Source organism: Doryrhamphus excisus, linkage group LG1 (genome assembly GCF_037039965.1).
Source record: "Doryrhamphus excisus strain RoL-2023G ecotype Guam linkage group LG1, RoL_Dexc_Guam_v1.1, whole genome shotgun sequence".
NCBI lineage: Eukaryota > Metazoa > Chordata > Actinopteri > Syngnathiformes > Syngnathidae > Doryrhamphus > Doryrhamphus excisus.
Genome location: NC_136357.1, coordinates 11116247 through 11133452, shown reverse-complemented (window position 1 = coordinate 11133452; position 17206 = coordinate 11116247). Strand labels below are relative to the sequence as shown.

General features: G+C 40.4%; 1 protein-coding gene across 1 annotated transcript in view; it reads right to left on the bottom strand.

Annotated features, from left to right (window-relative positions):
• The window catches only part of fkbp16 (FKBP prolyl isomerase 16), a 29190-nt gene extending 12806 nt beyond the window's left edge, over positions 1 to 16384 (bottom strand). The window contains exons 1-3 of the mRNA XM_058076068.2: positions 15546 to 16384; positions 15072 to 15241; positions 13643 to 13731 (exon numbers count right to left, since the gene is read on the bottom strand). Of these exons, the coding sequence (XP_057932051.2) occupies positions 13643 to 13731; positions 15072 to 15241; positions 15546 to 15963 (677 nt within the window). The 5' untranslated portion in view covers positions 15964 to 16384. The remainder of the gene's footprint in view (positions 1 to 13642; positions 13732 to 15071; positions 15242 to 15545) is intronic.
• Positions 16385 to 17206: the final 822 nt, after the last annotated feature.

Sequence of the window (17206 nt, the reverse complement as noted above, 5' to 3'; positions counted from 1 at the left end):
TTGACAGCTCCAGGCTTTATTTTAACACGTGTAGAGAGGCCTGTCCTCCATGAATTGGTAGGCGTATACATGAGGCAGGTTCTTCTGGTTAGGAGCGACTCAGAGGCAACATCATGTCCATGAGGATGAACTAGAAATAGTTGAGTAGTGACTGAGTTGCTTAGATTTTTTTACTGAACCGACACTCATGGGTATTTGTCTGAGTAACTCATTCACTTCATTCATTCATTCATTTTGTACCGCTTTTCCTCGCGAGGGTCGAGGCAGTTGTCTTTGGGCGAGAGGCGGGGTACACCCTGGACTGGTCACCAGCCAATCACAGGGCACATATTGACAAACAACCATTCACACTCACATTCATACCTATGGACAATTTGGAGTCACCAATTAACCTAGCATGTTTTTGGAATGTGGGAGGAAACCGGAGTACCCGGAGAAAACCCACACATGCATGGGGAGAACATGCAAACTCCACACAGAGATGGCCAAGGGTGGAATTGAACCCTGGTCTCCTAGCTGCGCTAACCACTCAACCGCTGTGCCGCTCAACTCGTTCACTTACCTAGCGAAATTAAAAAGGAAACGTAATTAATTGGCATTAATTGGGCAACTGGTACTCTAATACTTTGACATTCATTCATTTATTCTCACGAGGGTCGTGGGTATGCTGGAGCCTATCCCAGCTTTCCTCGGGTGAGAGACAGGGTACCAGTCCAGGGTGCGCCCACAAAACATGTTAGGTTAAGGGTGTACCCCGCCTCTCGACCGAAGACAGCTGGGATAGGCTCCAGCACCCCCACGACCCTTGTGAGGATAAGTGGTAGAAAATGAATGAAGGTGCCAAAGCCTACCACACAAGTCACACTTTGTAAACTACTTTTTTTTTATGAAAGGGTTTTGACAAAATTCAAATGGATCCAAAGTGAATGCTTCTAGTGTGCATAGCTAAAAATATTATTAGTTGGTCTTAAAATACTGACACTTGAACATTTGTTAGGAGCTCGAGAGTTTCTGTATTTACAAACCACCTTGCAGGGGAAAAAATGACTTGATAATTTGGCACAGCGGCAGAGCTGAGGTGAAAGTTTAATGAGGCAGAGGCTCTGAGTGAGACACAGGCAACTTAAAGGTTTTTTTTTTTAGTGGCATATTTCCTATTTTTGGTCCCTCTGACACACAAAAAACACTTTCATGCAGAAAGAGCCCAAAAAAGTACATGTTTATTAATGTGGTTGTGGCTTCCTGTGGTGCACAACTGCACTGCTTCATAGTAAAATATGTTACTGTATATATTCATTAATTTTCTACTTTTTCCTCACGAGGGTCGCGGGGGATGCTGGAGCCTATCCCAGCTGTCTTCGAGCGAGAGGCGGGGTACACCCTGGACTGGTCGCCAGCCAATCACAGGGCACATATAGACAAACAACCATTCACATTCATACCTATGGACAATTTGGAGTGGCCAATTAACCTAGCATGTTTTTGGAATGTGGGAGGAAACCAGAGTACCCGGAGAAAACCCACGCATGCACGGTTTTTCCTGCTCCCATAAACACCGTACGTGTAAAGCCACACGACGAATGAAACAATCTAATCAACAATGAGTGAATACACTCACTGTTTACGAGTCAGTAGTGATTTAGTGCCTGACGTCGGTGTGACGCGGTCGTATTGTCAGTGTCAACATCTGGTCGGTCATCTTGAGCGAAGCAAAGCACTTTTTCCCCTGCTGTGTTATGGGAAGTTGTGTTTGCATTTCACATGAACTGAATTCAATTGTTTGTCGCGCGTCGGCAGACATCCTAACTAAGATGTGTGATAGTGGTCTGACTCACCCTGTTATCTGCCATGCAGACCCCTCGCTGCTCTCAATGAAAGGAAAATGTCCCTCAGAGCAAATCAGCAGTTACTTTGACGTCAGGCTCTCCACTCCAAAGGCCAGTGTTGTGCATCACAGTGGTTTCTATGGTTACAACCTGGATATCATACTAATATAGAAATACATGTGGAGAGAAGCTTGCATAATTATGAAAAGCCTGATAATTCTTTTAGGGTGAATACAATTATTGAAGCTTAGGTTAAAGTATGACATTTAACTTTGATGCATTGATGACGGTTCACAAGATAACAATGACAGATCAGATCAATCAATGACTAGTGATGAGTTCTTTTTATAGCCACTGATTAAAAGAAAATGTCAGATGCTAAAAAGCATTTCACTTTCTGTCTCCATTACGGTACTGCTTGTCGTCTGTTTAAATACCATATTTTTGGGACTATAAGTCACACTTATTTTCATAGTTTGGCTGGTCTTGCGACTTATAGTCAGGTGCGACTTATATACTTACAGTATATAGATTAAAATGTAATGTTTTTTGACTATTCATTACACATTTTGATTGATGCAACTTATACTTCAGAGCAACTTACAGTCTGGAAAATACAGTAATTATTTCCATAATTATGTGACACAACAATAATTTACTTCCTGGTGCTATGTGCTACAAACTGACCAATAAACAGCGGGTTCCATAAGTGAACAAACACTCACACAGAATTGGAATGATTGACACGATTCATGAAAAGTCGGGTACATAAATGACTAATCATTTGTACTACAGTACAGACAATGACTGACTAGTAGACTGGCCAATGAGGAATGAGTTATGTAGAAATTAGTAAGTCAAAAGTTATTTCACCTACAGGAAGTGAAAATGTACTGTGTATTTGTATATTTTTATGCTTTGTGACCAATACACAAAGATATATTGTTGATGTGTGTTGTGTCTGTTTTGACTCCTGGCTAGATGTGCAGCACCACTCCAACCTTGTTAAGTAGCTTAGCTGCTATCCTGCCCTCGGTAAGACGTCACATCTGTTTTCCCTCGCATGTTGCCACACTGACCAATGTTCCGAAAAACAGCCTCCTATTAGAGTGAAATAAACAGTGTGAGGCCCCTGAGCTGCTTCCGCGCCATGTGCTTCCCTCTCCTGTTTGTTTGTATTTCCTGCTGCAGCTATAAGCCAGGGGAAGTCCTGACTGCCAAGCTTCTCAAAAGTCTCCATATAATCTACAGCTGATTTTCTGATCCTGTTAAAATCAATCCAATCTTGGCCTCAGGGTATCTGCAGAGCAAATGGTGGCCTTTCAACAGCAATTCACTATAAGTGACTGACTTTTACAAGGAGACTCATGAGGATCATTTGCTCTCAAACAGCAGTATATATGCAAAACCAAGGAAACATATTTTACAAGAGTCTTGAAAAGTACAGTCATCCTTTGTTTATTGCGGTTAAGTGGTTCCGGACTTGACCACAATAAGTGAATTGTGTTTTTTTACTCCAAATAAGGTGATGACTATAATTAAAATGACTGCAGCTTATCAGTTTAGCATCAAACAAGTCAGACATAATTTTAATGACGACAGGAGTTAATCCCCAACACTCAAGCATCAGTGGAAGTCTTTAGGTTCACGGTCAAAGTGTGTGTGTGTGTGTGTGAACATGTACGTATATAATGTTCCAGACGACTGATGACGAAACAGTGACGTCTCAGTGAGATGACTCACCCTCCTTGTCCTGAGTGACAGAGTACCCTCCGTCCTCCAGGCTACCCCTCGTCACCTCACACATCTTTTCAGCACAGACATCGTCATACATGCTTATTCTCACACACCATTGCAACACCGCATGAATGTGGTTCACATCCCTCTGCAGTAGTGGTTCTCAATTATTTTTGTCATGCTCCCACTGAGGGATGTTGAAATGTTTTCATAGATAATATCTATTTATTAAAGATGAGCAAGTACTGAATCTGTATCTGTACTCGGGATGGGCGGGACATAAACAGGAATTGGCCGTGGTGTAAATCTGAACTTGCCATGTATTTTTATTGTTTATTATTCTGTTATGTGTACTGTGCATGTGTGCAAGTGATCTGAAAAACTTTTCCTTTTTAGTATCAAATCTTCTACAACTTTCAGTCTTTCATGGTTACTTTATGCATTTTTGTTTCATTTTTCCAGTTTTATTTTATATTTTGTTTGTGTAATGTGCCATTAACAAGCCCGTACTTTAGACATCCCTGGTTTACATATTTCACAGGGAGAGAGGAGTGTCAATAAATGAGTGTTTCCATGCTGTATTTTCTTAGCAATATCACTAAATGACCCCCTCGACAAGCAAAGGCTTCCACAGCAGTGCACACACACCAGGTTGTGGGGGTACACTCCAGCGACAAGTTTTCTCGTGCAGGAATTTGTGAGACTTTTAGTGCATGAGTGGGAGAGAACTTACGTCACTGGGAGCTCCAGTATCCATCAAATAACATAGCTAGTGAGCTATGTCAGTTAGCTTCAAGTGTATGTTGTACGGCTGAGACGTCATCGGGCGTCAATGCAAGAGTTGCCAAAGTGAACAAGGCAAAGTTGTAGATTTATATACAGATGTGCAAAAAATGCTGTATCGTTTGAAACACTTTATTTGGACTTATTTCAAGAGCAAAATGCAAATGAAAGGGTTGAAAACTCCCTGTACAGCCTTGACACACAGGCAGGCGCCAGCGAGTCCGTCTAGGGTGGGGCGGTCACTGTGTGTGACGGGCCAATCACAGAGCGTGAATGCATGTTGAGGATTTTTCATCATTACGATTACGGATAATGAAGAGCTGCTCATACTCTGCAAAAATGCATTATCCGTAACGGATACTCGTTTATGAGTATCTGGCTCATCCTTACTATTTATTTACCTGTACTGCTCAGACTGAACTTGATGCTGAAATGGAGAGCAGTGAAGTATAGAAATTGGGAAAAGGTATATTGGAGGAAGGGATTCCCATTGTAACATTTGAATGTAGAGAGATGGCCCTAATTGATTAATAAATAAATCATATCCTTCTCCTGTGTTTTGAACACTATAGAACACAGCATACTTGAAGTCATATGGGATTTGTTTTAGAAGCCACTCGTGTTTCTTCAGGGCGGCTCAAAGGAGGAGTTTTAAGCGAGCAGCCGCCTCACATTTTGTTTTGCCCTGAAAGCATGCTGAGCGTCATGATTAAACAACATAGCTTCAGCCAGCTGCAGATGCATGATGAGGGTTTCTCGCAGTGACACAGATCACTGCTGCATTCCAGCGTACACAAACATTTTTTTTTCACTAACTCATCAGTCAGAGACATGATGCAAGGGTGTAGATACTCTCAGTAATGTTACATTGAACCTTAAAGGTCAAGTCCGATTTTGACATGCTTGTCAGATTTGTAACCAATTATTTTCGAATATAAATAATCATTCCTGGGTCAAACTGTTGCCATCAAAGAACCCTTATTAAATGTATAGTGTCAATGTTTTAAGTAGCACTTTAACATTCTTTAAGCACCCCTATGATGTTCTAACAGTAACATCGCCTGTGCTAAATATCTTAGTACAAAGCCTGGAGTGCTGGCAACTAGTATCCATCAATCAGCTACAGTCATCTGAACTGTAAGTTTTTAACATTTTGATTTTCTTTACACTAACCTAGCATGATTTTGGTATTTAAAATGGATTGTAATGTTTGCACTGTGACACAGAACTACATATAGATAGACAGATCATTCATCTCCAAGAGAAATTCCCAAATATGATATATTTGTTGTCTGCTGGACAAGTGCAGAGTTCTGAAATTCTTTAATAATTTTACTGTGGCTCCAAATTTCCAACCAGATCTAACTGGCAAATAACAGATGTTGGAGTTAAGTTTAGAATCTGAAGTTGAAGCAAGTCATGACCCATGGCCAGTAACTGTATTTTCAAGAGTAATTAAGATAATTAAAGAGCATCCCAGCAACTTGTGCATGCACTTTAAAAATCCATTTGTGAGAAGTGACACAGCAAACCCAATAGTTTAGAGAGACAAGTTCAACCAAAATATACTAAGACAAACAAAAAACATGTGGTGGTCATTCACGACAAAGCCAGCTCAGCCAAATGGTGAGTTGCCTTGTCTAAAAATATGCTATTCAAATAAATGTTACGGTCCCACTAAACACCCCATGCCCGTGAAATAGAGAAGTAGCTGTAACTGAAGACAGTGCTATATTACAAGAAAGCCTGCATAGATGACAGAGATAAGCTCGCTTGCTGTAGAGGGTGTGTGTGTGGGGGTGTGTGTTGGGGATAAGTAAACATCCACAGAGATTAAACGAGAGACACACTCTGTGAAAAAGCTGCGCTCGGTTGCAAAAATACAGCTGTGTCCCTTTCACAGCTAAACAGATCTTTTGAAAATTTGTATTTTCAGGTCCTTTAAGTGTCAAGTTAATGCAGCAATGGTTGTTATAAAAAAGAGGAGAACATGTTTGCCCGATCTTATCTGGAGTTCACTAAAGCTGCTGGTGATCAACGGCCTCCTCCTAAACTTTGAGGCCTTTGTGGGTGTGGTTCCCGTTGCGGAAAACAGAGACAGAAACAGCTTTGGACATCTCAGTAGAACTTGTTTGGGCCAGGTGATCATACAGATAAAAAAACAAAAAAACAATAATTTTCAGATCACATCTGAGCTCTGCAGTGAGATATTGTTGACGTGTGTGTCATTGTTGCATACATACATACAACGCATACATAAGGCACACCGTATTATAAGGTACATGCTAAAACATGCGGTCTAAACAAAAAAAGGCAACGGATGCAAAGCAGTGAGTTTAGTTGAACTTTATTCTACTATTTAACATTCTTCTCCCACACATCCATCAAAGTCCTCATCTTATGACTCTGAATTGAATAGCTGGACAATTTCGCCATCAGACATGGCGGGTTCCCTCACATCATTGTCGGAGTCAGTCTCATTGTCAGGTAGCTATGCAGTACTTTAGCCCAAGCATCCGGAATCCATTCACATATGGTGGTGTCAATCATATGTTGCCGTCTTTTATCGATCGCTCTCACGCTGCTCGCAACTTCACTTTGAACGCCCTGTTTACACCAATGTCCACAAGTTGGAGTTCTCCTAATGATGGCAAGCTCCAAATTAATTTGCTTCACTTGGTCTTCAACAGTAGCAGAGAGATGGGTGCAATGTTGTTTCATATGTATGTACTATACATCCATCCATCTACTACCGCTTATCCGGATCAGGTTGCGGGGGTAGCAGCCCAAGCAGGGAGGCCCAGACTTCCCTCTCCCCAGCCACTTCGTCCAGCTCCTCTTGAGGCGTTTCCAGGCCAGTTGGGAGACATGGTCCCCAGGGAGGCGTCCAGGAGGCATTCTAACCAGATGCCCAAGCCACCTCATCTGGCTGCTCTCAATGCGTAGGAGTAGCGGTTCTACGCCGAGTCTCTCCCGAATGACAGTGCTTCTCACCTTATCTCTAAGGGAGAGCCCAGCCACCCTGCGGAGAAAACTCATTTCGGCCGTTTCTTGTCCTTTCGGTCACTAGTACTATACATATTACGCATTATTCTCTCATTGGTTTATCGCTGCCATTGTATGTATTATGTACGGATTACGTCCCTGTGTCAGTGGGAAATGGTCAGCCATTCAATCAACACAACATTTTTCAGATTTTTGAACTCAGTGCACACATAAGGTGCACCGGAATATAAGGCGCATCATCGATTTTAATCAAATTAAAGGCTTAAGTGTGTCTTATAGTACGAAAATACGGTACCTTTGATGGCATCACCCCAGGGACAAGTCCTTGCACAGCCAAGTGTTTAATGATTTACACTTTTTCTGACAGTGTCGAGGAGTCAAGTCATGCCCATAAAAATGACAGAAACCTATAAAACCTCTGCGGGGAATTAGTTACTCTGTCTGGCTGCAATGAAAAGCAGAAGTACCAGTTCTTGCCCGTCTTATATTACATATGGTGATAAAAGGAAAAAGGACATCTACGGGAAGGACACACGCAAATAAAAAAACATGAATCTCATGTGTGACATTTGGACAGCATATACAAACACTGAGTGTTTAGAAGGTGTTTTCTGTGTTAAATGGCAGCTCACATATAACCTCATTCAAGACTTAGATTTTTAGGGCTGTCTTCATGTTGTCGCTTATATAACCATGTGGACTGTTACCTTTCGCTTCTCATGGGTATGCCTGTGAGGCCATGAAAAGGCCTCTGCATTTGCCAACATCTTCAAAGTGTCAACAATGATTACCTTTGAGCCCATTTCCAAGATGTTTCACCTGTCACCTTAAGTTATTTGTTCTGGCTAAACATTTGATATTTCAACTCAAACACATCCCGTGCATCTATGTCAATTTTCACGTTTTAGTCAAAGCAAGGCTTCAAAACTACTGTAGTATTGCAGATTAATTTAAGACCTAGTTAGGATGACATTGCAGTGATAGCAAACATGTTTGCGGGAAGAGAAAATGAAATGTCACGAACAAACAAAAAAATTGGAAGGACGTACCGACATTTGACTTTAACTTAAAAAATGTAAAAAATATTCCTGTTCCTAGAGTCCTGCAAAACTGACTGAAAATAGTCAAATCTGATTTTGTAACTATTGTGTACGTAAGAATAATAGTTGAATATTCTTTTTTTGTTGTGAAAGCACAGGGCTACAATGCGATTGATCAAGCGATGACCTGTTTCTTCCATCATGCATTTACTGTGTAATCAACATCAACAAGTTCCCACAGAAGCTTGTTGCCAGAGCATACCCCCTCAAGCCAGTGTATGTGCACTGCTGTGGAAACCTGCATCCAGCCTTTGCTTTTAGAAAGGGTCATTTAGTGATAGTGCTACGAAAATATAGCATGGACACACTCCTCTGAGAGAGTGTAGCTGCATTCGCTGACATAGAGCTAACTAGGTATGTTATCAGATGGATACTGCCGCAACTTCGAAAAGATGACTATTCTCTGTGATGTAAGTGCTGTCCCACTCATTTGCTAAAATACATTTTTTGTTTGTATGCATCGTAACTTCGCTCTGAATTCCCGTATGGTGCGCATTAAATCCGCATTAATTCATGTAGGAGCACCTGTGCTCCAATAAAGCTAACCGTACAGTCCTGGCGATCCCTACAAATAAACAGATCTGATTTTACGTTTTTTTTTGTCCACCTCAAAAAAAAGCAAAAAAAAAGTACTCAACTAACAAATAAACTTGGCAAACAACAGTAACTTTATTTAATTAGCATTATGTTGAGTATGGTGAGTTCAGTGATTGGAGTAGGACAGGCTGCATGCCTGCCCAACAGCCATAAAAGTATAAAAAGCAGTCAGATTTTGCCCAAGTAACAGTGAAAACAGAAAAAAAGTGTGGAACGGCTAGCATCATCTGTCAGCATCCAGACATGTCTGTATGCAAGCTGAGAAACGAATTAAAAAGGTGAAAAAACATCTGCCTTTGTTTTTCTGACGGAATTGTTGAACGACACAATGGGACAGAGCTTTTTCATAAACGTACACTTTGAGACCGGTTTTCCAACAACTCATTTGCCGTGTAAAATAAATAGCCAGCACAATACAGCTTTTATAAATTTCCAGTAAAACAAATCACCACAACACAGTCATCCATTACAGAAGGCTTCATCACGATACTTTATGCTGTGAAGTGACATGGTGGGATGGCATTCTGCCAGATTAGTCCTGGATAAACAAGCAAGGCAGCATAATCGGAGACTCACCTTTACATGACGTTGTAATCAATCAGTCAAAAAGCCAAAACTCAAAAAACTAATCACAACACAAGACTTTGATACAGCCAAAACAAACTTCACATTCGTAGATAATATGCAGTCATCAATCATCACAGTAAGTGTGTGAATTCTCGGCAATGAACAGATGATTGCTTTCATCGCCATCATTTGTACAACCAAGGCTCAGGCAGGCTAAACCAAAGAACAGAGATTCATCCCACACCCAGTTCTACTGAAGGGTTTTATTTGGTGATTATCCACTTGAACTATATGGAGGCTTAATGTTTTATTTGGATAGGAAACATGGGTGCCCAAGGGTTTAACCCTAAGACCCTTATTATTGTGTGAATCTTGCTACTATGGAAATAAAAGTCAAACTGTACTTACTGCTGACTGACCACATTAGTTAAATACTAATGTTTAACCAGCAATATAATGAACGGCAATCAATCAACTGCATGTTTCACATGCGTTAACCAGACCACACAACTACTTATTTCCAACAATAACTTGATATTGATAGAAGGAAAAAGTACCCCTGTAGTACACTTCTCTCATACGCCAGGGAAAGTGAAACACACTTATATTTGCCACTTGGTGAGAAATGCTGCAAGCGATCTTCATAAATAGCACAGATGACACATGCTGTAACAATGATTAACTAGCTGACATTTTCTGGCTGCACTAAACTGTACTAGTACTAAACTGGTGTTTATGTTTGCTGACAGCTGTTTAAAATAACATTACTGCACTTCATTTCACACGCAGGAAAAATAGGCCATAAAATGTAATGCTGTTTCATGGCAAGGAGGTAATGTTTTTGATAATTTACCATTTCATTAGTGACCAAATTGGCGGATGGGTGGTCCAAAGAAAAGCTAATTCAGTTTGGGCATTGAGCTGAATAAATATAATCAAACCTCAGTTTTCATATAATGATGAAAATTGTACCTAGAGTTAAAGGCAGTATTTATGGAGAAAAGGCTTAAATGTTGTTACTGCCTTGTCTTTAATTGTATGTTGAACCTTTTTACAAAATATTTCTGAAAAACATACAAGTGGCCCCTGCATCCTTTGTTACACTATCCTTTTCTAATTCTTTTTTAAATGTTGGCGTTTACACAACAACAAAGATTTTGTTCAATTTCAGTTTCAGCTAACTGCCAGAATACTTCAGGGAAGGCGCAGCAGCATGAGAAAAATAAATCAAACATGCTAAGCTAATTTCACTTGTGTTTAAAGGCAAAAGAATTTAGCTTTTAAGGCATTAGGGAAGGACCTAACCATATTGTATTCTCTGAGAGGAGGCTCACTAAATTTGACTACCGTACCAGTGACTCGACAGCGTTTGTCCGTAGGGAATCTGATGTTCCTTTCAAAGGCAGGTGATGGCGTATTCAGTCACTATTTGTCCTTCAAAAGGCACACATCACTGTATTTCATTATCGACAAGTCACGGCCCACCCTGTTTGTTGTGTTCAATCACCTTCTAGACTGTTCCATTAGCCTTGTAGTCACCTTTTTTCAGTCCTGATGACATCACATGGGCTATGCACAGCCGGGATGACGACCGCTCCACTGTGCCAAATGAATCCCGCAGCGTGACCTGCTTTGAGCACTGCTCTAATAAATAACTGCATGGAAGTGCTCTTAGCCACAGTGTTTGCATCAAGCAACTGAGTTCAATCAATAAAACATAGACAGACGAACAAGATTTTCTGTCATTGTCCCGCTGTCTTTTTACAGCACAGAAATGTTGAAGCTGTCAAATGTAGTTTGGGAATGTCAGAATCCTGGGATTTAGTCTGCTGATTTGTATAATCTTTTCAATAGAAACCGCCGAGAGGAGCCAGTAAAGCAGTACACAATACTATTCTTGTTGGTGTAAGGATTACAGACAGAATAGATGTGACACAACTCTCAAAATAATCTAATTCATTAACGGAAGTTAGCTTTGTCAAAGATATCTTTCTGTGTTTTTCTCAAGCCGCTCATTCATTCATTCATTTTTTCCTTATTCTTCCTTCCTCTTCATTACAGCTATTACGTCATCATAATATCTAAACATATATAAAAGCACTGATAAACACTGTGCACGTATACACACACACACACACAATCTCTCCATTTGTTAGTTTATGTCAACTGGTTCAGTTTTCCCACACAATAACCCTCCCCTCACTTATCAAAGAACCACTCTTTAAATACTTATTTTTTTATGTTTTGGGGGCCGTATTCAAAATTGACTTTGGAAGTTTGGAGGCAGGACCCAGAAGCACAGAGCTGCCTGTCATTGGTTGCTTTCCAGGAAACATAAAGTGTTTCTGTATCCCTAACTTTCTATGAGTTATATGTGTAAAATTATTCTGCAAGAAGTCTTGCAAAAACGTTGATAATTTGTATTTCTTTTTAGCATCTTATTGAACCAATGTCACTGTTTGAGATATGTATTTGTTGCATTTATTAAATGCTACCATTTAATAAAAGTTTGAATGTGAATTGGGTCTGCTGTATTCTGTCACACAGGCTAACGTTAGCTTAGCTCAGATGTTACTAAACTAACAGTGTCTACATGATGTTAATTGTCATGTGGTTGTGGACTTGTAGACTACTCTATTCCATTACATATAGATAACTGTTGTTATTACATTCATGATATATTCAAAATAAACATATTTACCCCACTTGGGACTCCTCGAGTTAGATGATGGAACAGATAGCTAGCTGTCAATCAACTGAGAGGAAAAAGTCACAAGGGTGGGGTATCCTAGAAAGCAACCAATCACAAGCAGCTCTATGCTTTTGCTGAGTCCGGCCAAAAATCAGTTTTAAGAATTATACATTCACGTGTAGAAAACCACCGCACGTGTACGATGTGTACTATGTAGCACTATAGAGAGCTTGTGGTCAAGTGCGCATGCAAGTATATTCTACAATACTCTAATTTAATTGAAACAAACTGGTCGTACATTTCTTTTTTGCCCCTCTCGACTTTTGTCACATTTCCAACGCCATATGCATGTCTTACAACAGTCTTAAACGAAGAATATTCAAGATGGAGGGCAAGAGGACAAAAATTCATTGCCAACTACTGGATTGGCATGGACGGGACATAACACACTCACAACGCTAGCTCACTCTGCTATAAAAATTTTGTAAAAGTACAAAGTTGAGAACACAATATTGCCGGCAATTATCACATGCACTACCAGCTGTAAAATTGTATCTGGTTTTTGCTTTTGTGCATTAGTCCTGTGTGCTTCACAAAAATGCACATTTACTGCCATATCCTGGTTTTCATTCAGCTCTTACGGCAACATGTTCATTTAACAGAACCAGAGGGCTGCCATGCACTCCTAGCACATATATAGTAATGGCAGCTTGTCTGAAATCACCTAATCTTGTTTACTCTGCTGTAATGCATGTCAGGTATTTAAAAAAACAGCTCAGGTTCGATGTTTTCATTTTTAGAAGGATATAAACATCCAAAATGAGGTTGTTTATGACCAATACCAACAACATAATCAACAACAACTGGCTGTTTAAATGTATTTTCTCTCTCAAATGTATTATGCCATCAAATCAAGGTACGGTTTTATTGTCTTGACCTAATCTTGTGAGGTTATCTCTCGCAAACATTTTAAACAAATAGCAATTTTACACAAATATTTTCATCCGTGTCACACCATCGTGGGCTGTGTTTATACTGGAAAGGTTCAAAACCTAAGCCATTGGTCGTAACATGAGCAGTGTCCTCCCATAGGTTGGGAGGTTACAAACATAGGCGGACTCTCAATGGGGCTCGGAGGAAGCCATCTGCTCCTGTTTATGGTTCATTAACCTTGCTGCCCTGGAAAAACAGGCTGCCCCCACAGCAACAGGTACAGCAGGCCTGAGCCTCGGCCCGATATCACGTCAATATTTTTTTTTTTATAAAGATGACCATCAAAAAGTGTGCCATTCTGTTGCCTTGACATTTACCATAAACAGCTGCACAAGTCTTACCTTCCCAGAAGCCCATATGCATACTGTGAATCTGCCAGCAGTAATGTGATCTCGCCCCTGTGCATGGATAGCACACACTCCTCCAGTGCCTGTGTACACATTACAGCAGTGTGTTACTGCAAGTAAAATTGTAGCCTTAGAACAAGTACTATTATGCCGGTAGTTGCAAGGATGGAGGTAGGTACATAGCTAATGTAGCTAAACACACGGATAGATAGAGAGATACATAGATAAAAAAGTAGCTAGCAGGGTGGTAGCTAGCAGGGTGGTAGCTAACTAGCTAGCTTTGTAGGTAGGATGTGTAAAATAATAATGTAAAAAAAATTATTAGCTTGGTAGGTGACTGATCGATACTGGTGGGTAGGGAGGTAGGAAACTGGCTAATTAGGTTGCTAACAAGGGTGCTAACTAGCTAGTTTTGCTAGGTAACTAGGTTGTAAGGGTACGTACAAAAGTGATAATTAGCTTGGTGGGTAAATAGCTAGTTCAGGTTTGATGTTTTCGCTTTTAGAAGGAAATAAACATTCAAAATGAGATTGTTTTTGATCAAGCCTAACAGCTAGTTAGGTTGCTAAAAATGGTGTATCAAGATAATTTGGTTGGTAGGGAGGATAATGTCGACAGGAACATGTAGGATGACATGTAGATGCTCAAGGACGACATCTTGCTCTGGTTCTGGTCAATTTAATGGCTCAATGAAAACATTTTCATCAGTATTTAAAGAAACAGGACGTTCACAACAGGATGTGAAAACATGACATGAGGACATTTTCCTTGATAACTCTGTAGGTACATACCTCTTTTGATTGACTACCTAGAAAGGTGCGTAGCAAATTAGCTTGGTATCTTACAAATACTGAATTCAGTATGGCTAAATAGATAGATAGTGTAGATAGTCGGGTCATTAGCATAGTGTTAGCTCACTACCTAATTTGTTTGGCAGTCGATACAACAGATACATTTTTAGTGTAATGCAGAGAGTGCAGAAGGTCAGTGGACATGAAAAATGATTCAGTTCATACACACAATAATCTTTAAGTAAACATTACAGTACTGTACACAGCAATGCACTTAAAGTGAAAGCCAGGCCTAGTTTCTTTCAGGGAAGTGAAGGTTTCCTGTAATAACAATGTTAAAAAGTATTACCTGGAAACTTTCAAAGCCACAGTAGTCCTTTGTCTATAGTAGGGCAAGGAATCATATTTGGTAAGTCAAACTCCATGGCAGCATGGAAAAAACATTATTCCTCTGCAATACCAGTAACTCTATTTTAAGCGAATGGTGATGTACCAGAATGTAACTTTGTCCGCAAAATGGCTGACCTTTGGACCCATTTTCCCACTATTTAACATACCATGGTGCAGAAATACCAAAGTATATTACTAAGTAAGTAACTATGATGTAAAGTAAAGCTCACTGTAGTAATTACCTGGCTCGCATCTCCTTCTCCGATAACAAACACCAACTTGCAGTCCTTCTCTACAACTGTACGATCCTCCAGAACACCCTGCATCTTCACGGTGACCTCCTGGCCCCAGGTGGGAATTTGGGCGTCTGCGGTAGCAGCCTCCAGTACCTTCTTCCTCAACAGTCGGTCATCTAAAGTACACGCAGGAGAAGAAAGAAGGTCAGTCAGTCAGTTGGTCAGTTAGAGGTTTTTCGCCACGAAAACAACCTCTAACATGAAATGGTCATACCTCTGTTCGTGGATTTTGGCTTTCTCCTCCAAATTTCGTATGAGTTATTGTTATTGTTCAAGTCTGCAACTAACTGTACATACACCAATGTTACAGTGAGGGCCACTACTGAAATGTAAATGTCACAGCTGTACGTTGTCATGTAGTCCTCCAACTTTCTGGAGCTGCAGGACATGCCAAAAGAGTAATATTGTATGGTCTCCTACCTGTTATGTCCTGCCAGTCTTCCTTCACAAACAGCTCCTCAAAGGAGGTCATGGTCCACTCCTCCAAAGCATAATCTGGAAAGAGACTCTCCACTGAACTGTCTCTCTCCAGAACATCATCCTCCATGGATGGATCTTGGAATCGCACCATCTTCCAGCTGTTTGTCTTCTTCAGCTTCCTCTGCTCTTGGCATCTTGTCATCCCGGCACCCTCTTCTTTAGTATCAGTGGAGCATGTGGTCTCAGTGTTCTTACTGTTTCCTTCATCATCCCCATTGTTGCTGGTACACAGCTCCTCACATACCTCATCAGGACCACAGGGCAGCACACTGTGTCCGACCATGTCTGCAAGCTCAAGTGTGGCGTCTTTCATCTGAAGGTCCACCACTTTGTACTCCTCACAAGGCTCTAGTTCCATTTCCCGTTTCAGAGAGCGGTGGACACCATCTGCTCTCCAGAATTAGTTGACGCTCTCAGGTGTAAGTCAGGTTGTAGCTCAGCGCTGAAACGCTTACACCCTTCCAAAAGCACTAAAATATTCCCATGATGTAATATTTACAAAAAAATACACGCAGCGTTTTATTAATTCCAGATGCATCCCAAAATCCTGCCCTCATCTGCAGCTTTTTTTCTGCAGTCTGCAGTCAGAATGCACTTTGACCTCCTCTCTCCCTTGCTGGCATCCACTACATCCTCTAGTTATGCTGCAAAGACGCACATACAAAAAAAGATCAATGTAAAGAAACGGTACAGCACGACAAAACACTCTCAGGCAGCAGGTTCGCGCTAATCTACGGGATTAGAAGAGAAAAACCTAATCTGCCAGAACGTCTGTAAGCTTCTTAATGACTGCCCCATAATACTGTTTCCATGAATGCATTCGACCAATAAGATGTCAGAGAGCATAAACTAATTTGCTTTTGGTGATTTAGTTTTTTTTTTTATCATACAATTGTGTTTATGACATGTGATGGCTGAATGCACAATTCATCATGGGTTGGTAGAATATTAAGGCTATAAGAAAAGCTACTCACCATTAGAGTGAAGTAATGTTTGCACAGGAAATGATGCAGCCGTGCACATACTGTACAAAAATTCACCAGAGGGAGTTGGTTCAAAATCAGCGATGGTGACGCCAGACAGAATTTCAAGAAACATCGTGTGTTTGCGCACACAAAAATAATTGGTCTCATTAAAACATACAGCATTATAAAAAGAGAACATTTTGCCATTGGTGTTACTTTTAAATTGTTCCCTTAGTCACGCAGTTGCGCACATGATGTTCTCAGGGAAGGAACAGTTTACAGGAAAAAAAGCGGCCCGGTCTGCTTTTTATGTGGTCAAAATGGGCAGAACAACCTCAAAGGCATAGTAGCGTATAACTAGCAAATAAATACTCAAGTGTTGACTGTGTGGCTGCTGCAAATAGTTCTGTTAGACTGCACTAAATCCAGGAAAATATATCACATTTTACAATAACAAAGCTTTACAAAATAATCATTTAACAATATTGTTAAATGATGTTTTAATATTGTGGGTGTAGTTTTGAGTGATGAACAGCTGTTTATAATATTTAGGTTATTGTTTAACTAATATTTACTTACAGTATATTAACTCAATCAAGGCAGGTCTCTACAAAGAGATCGTATTTACAATGACAT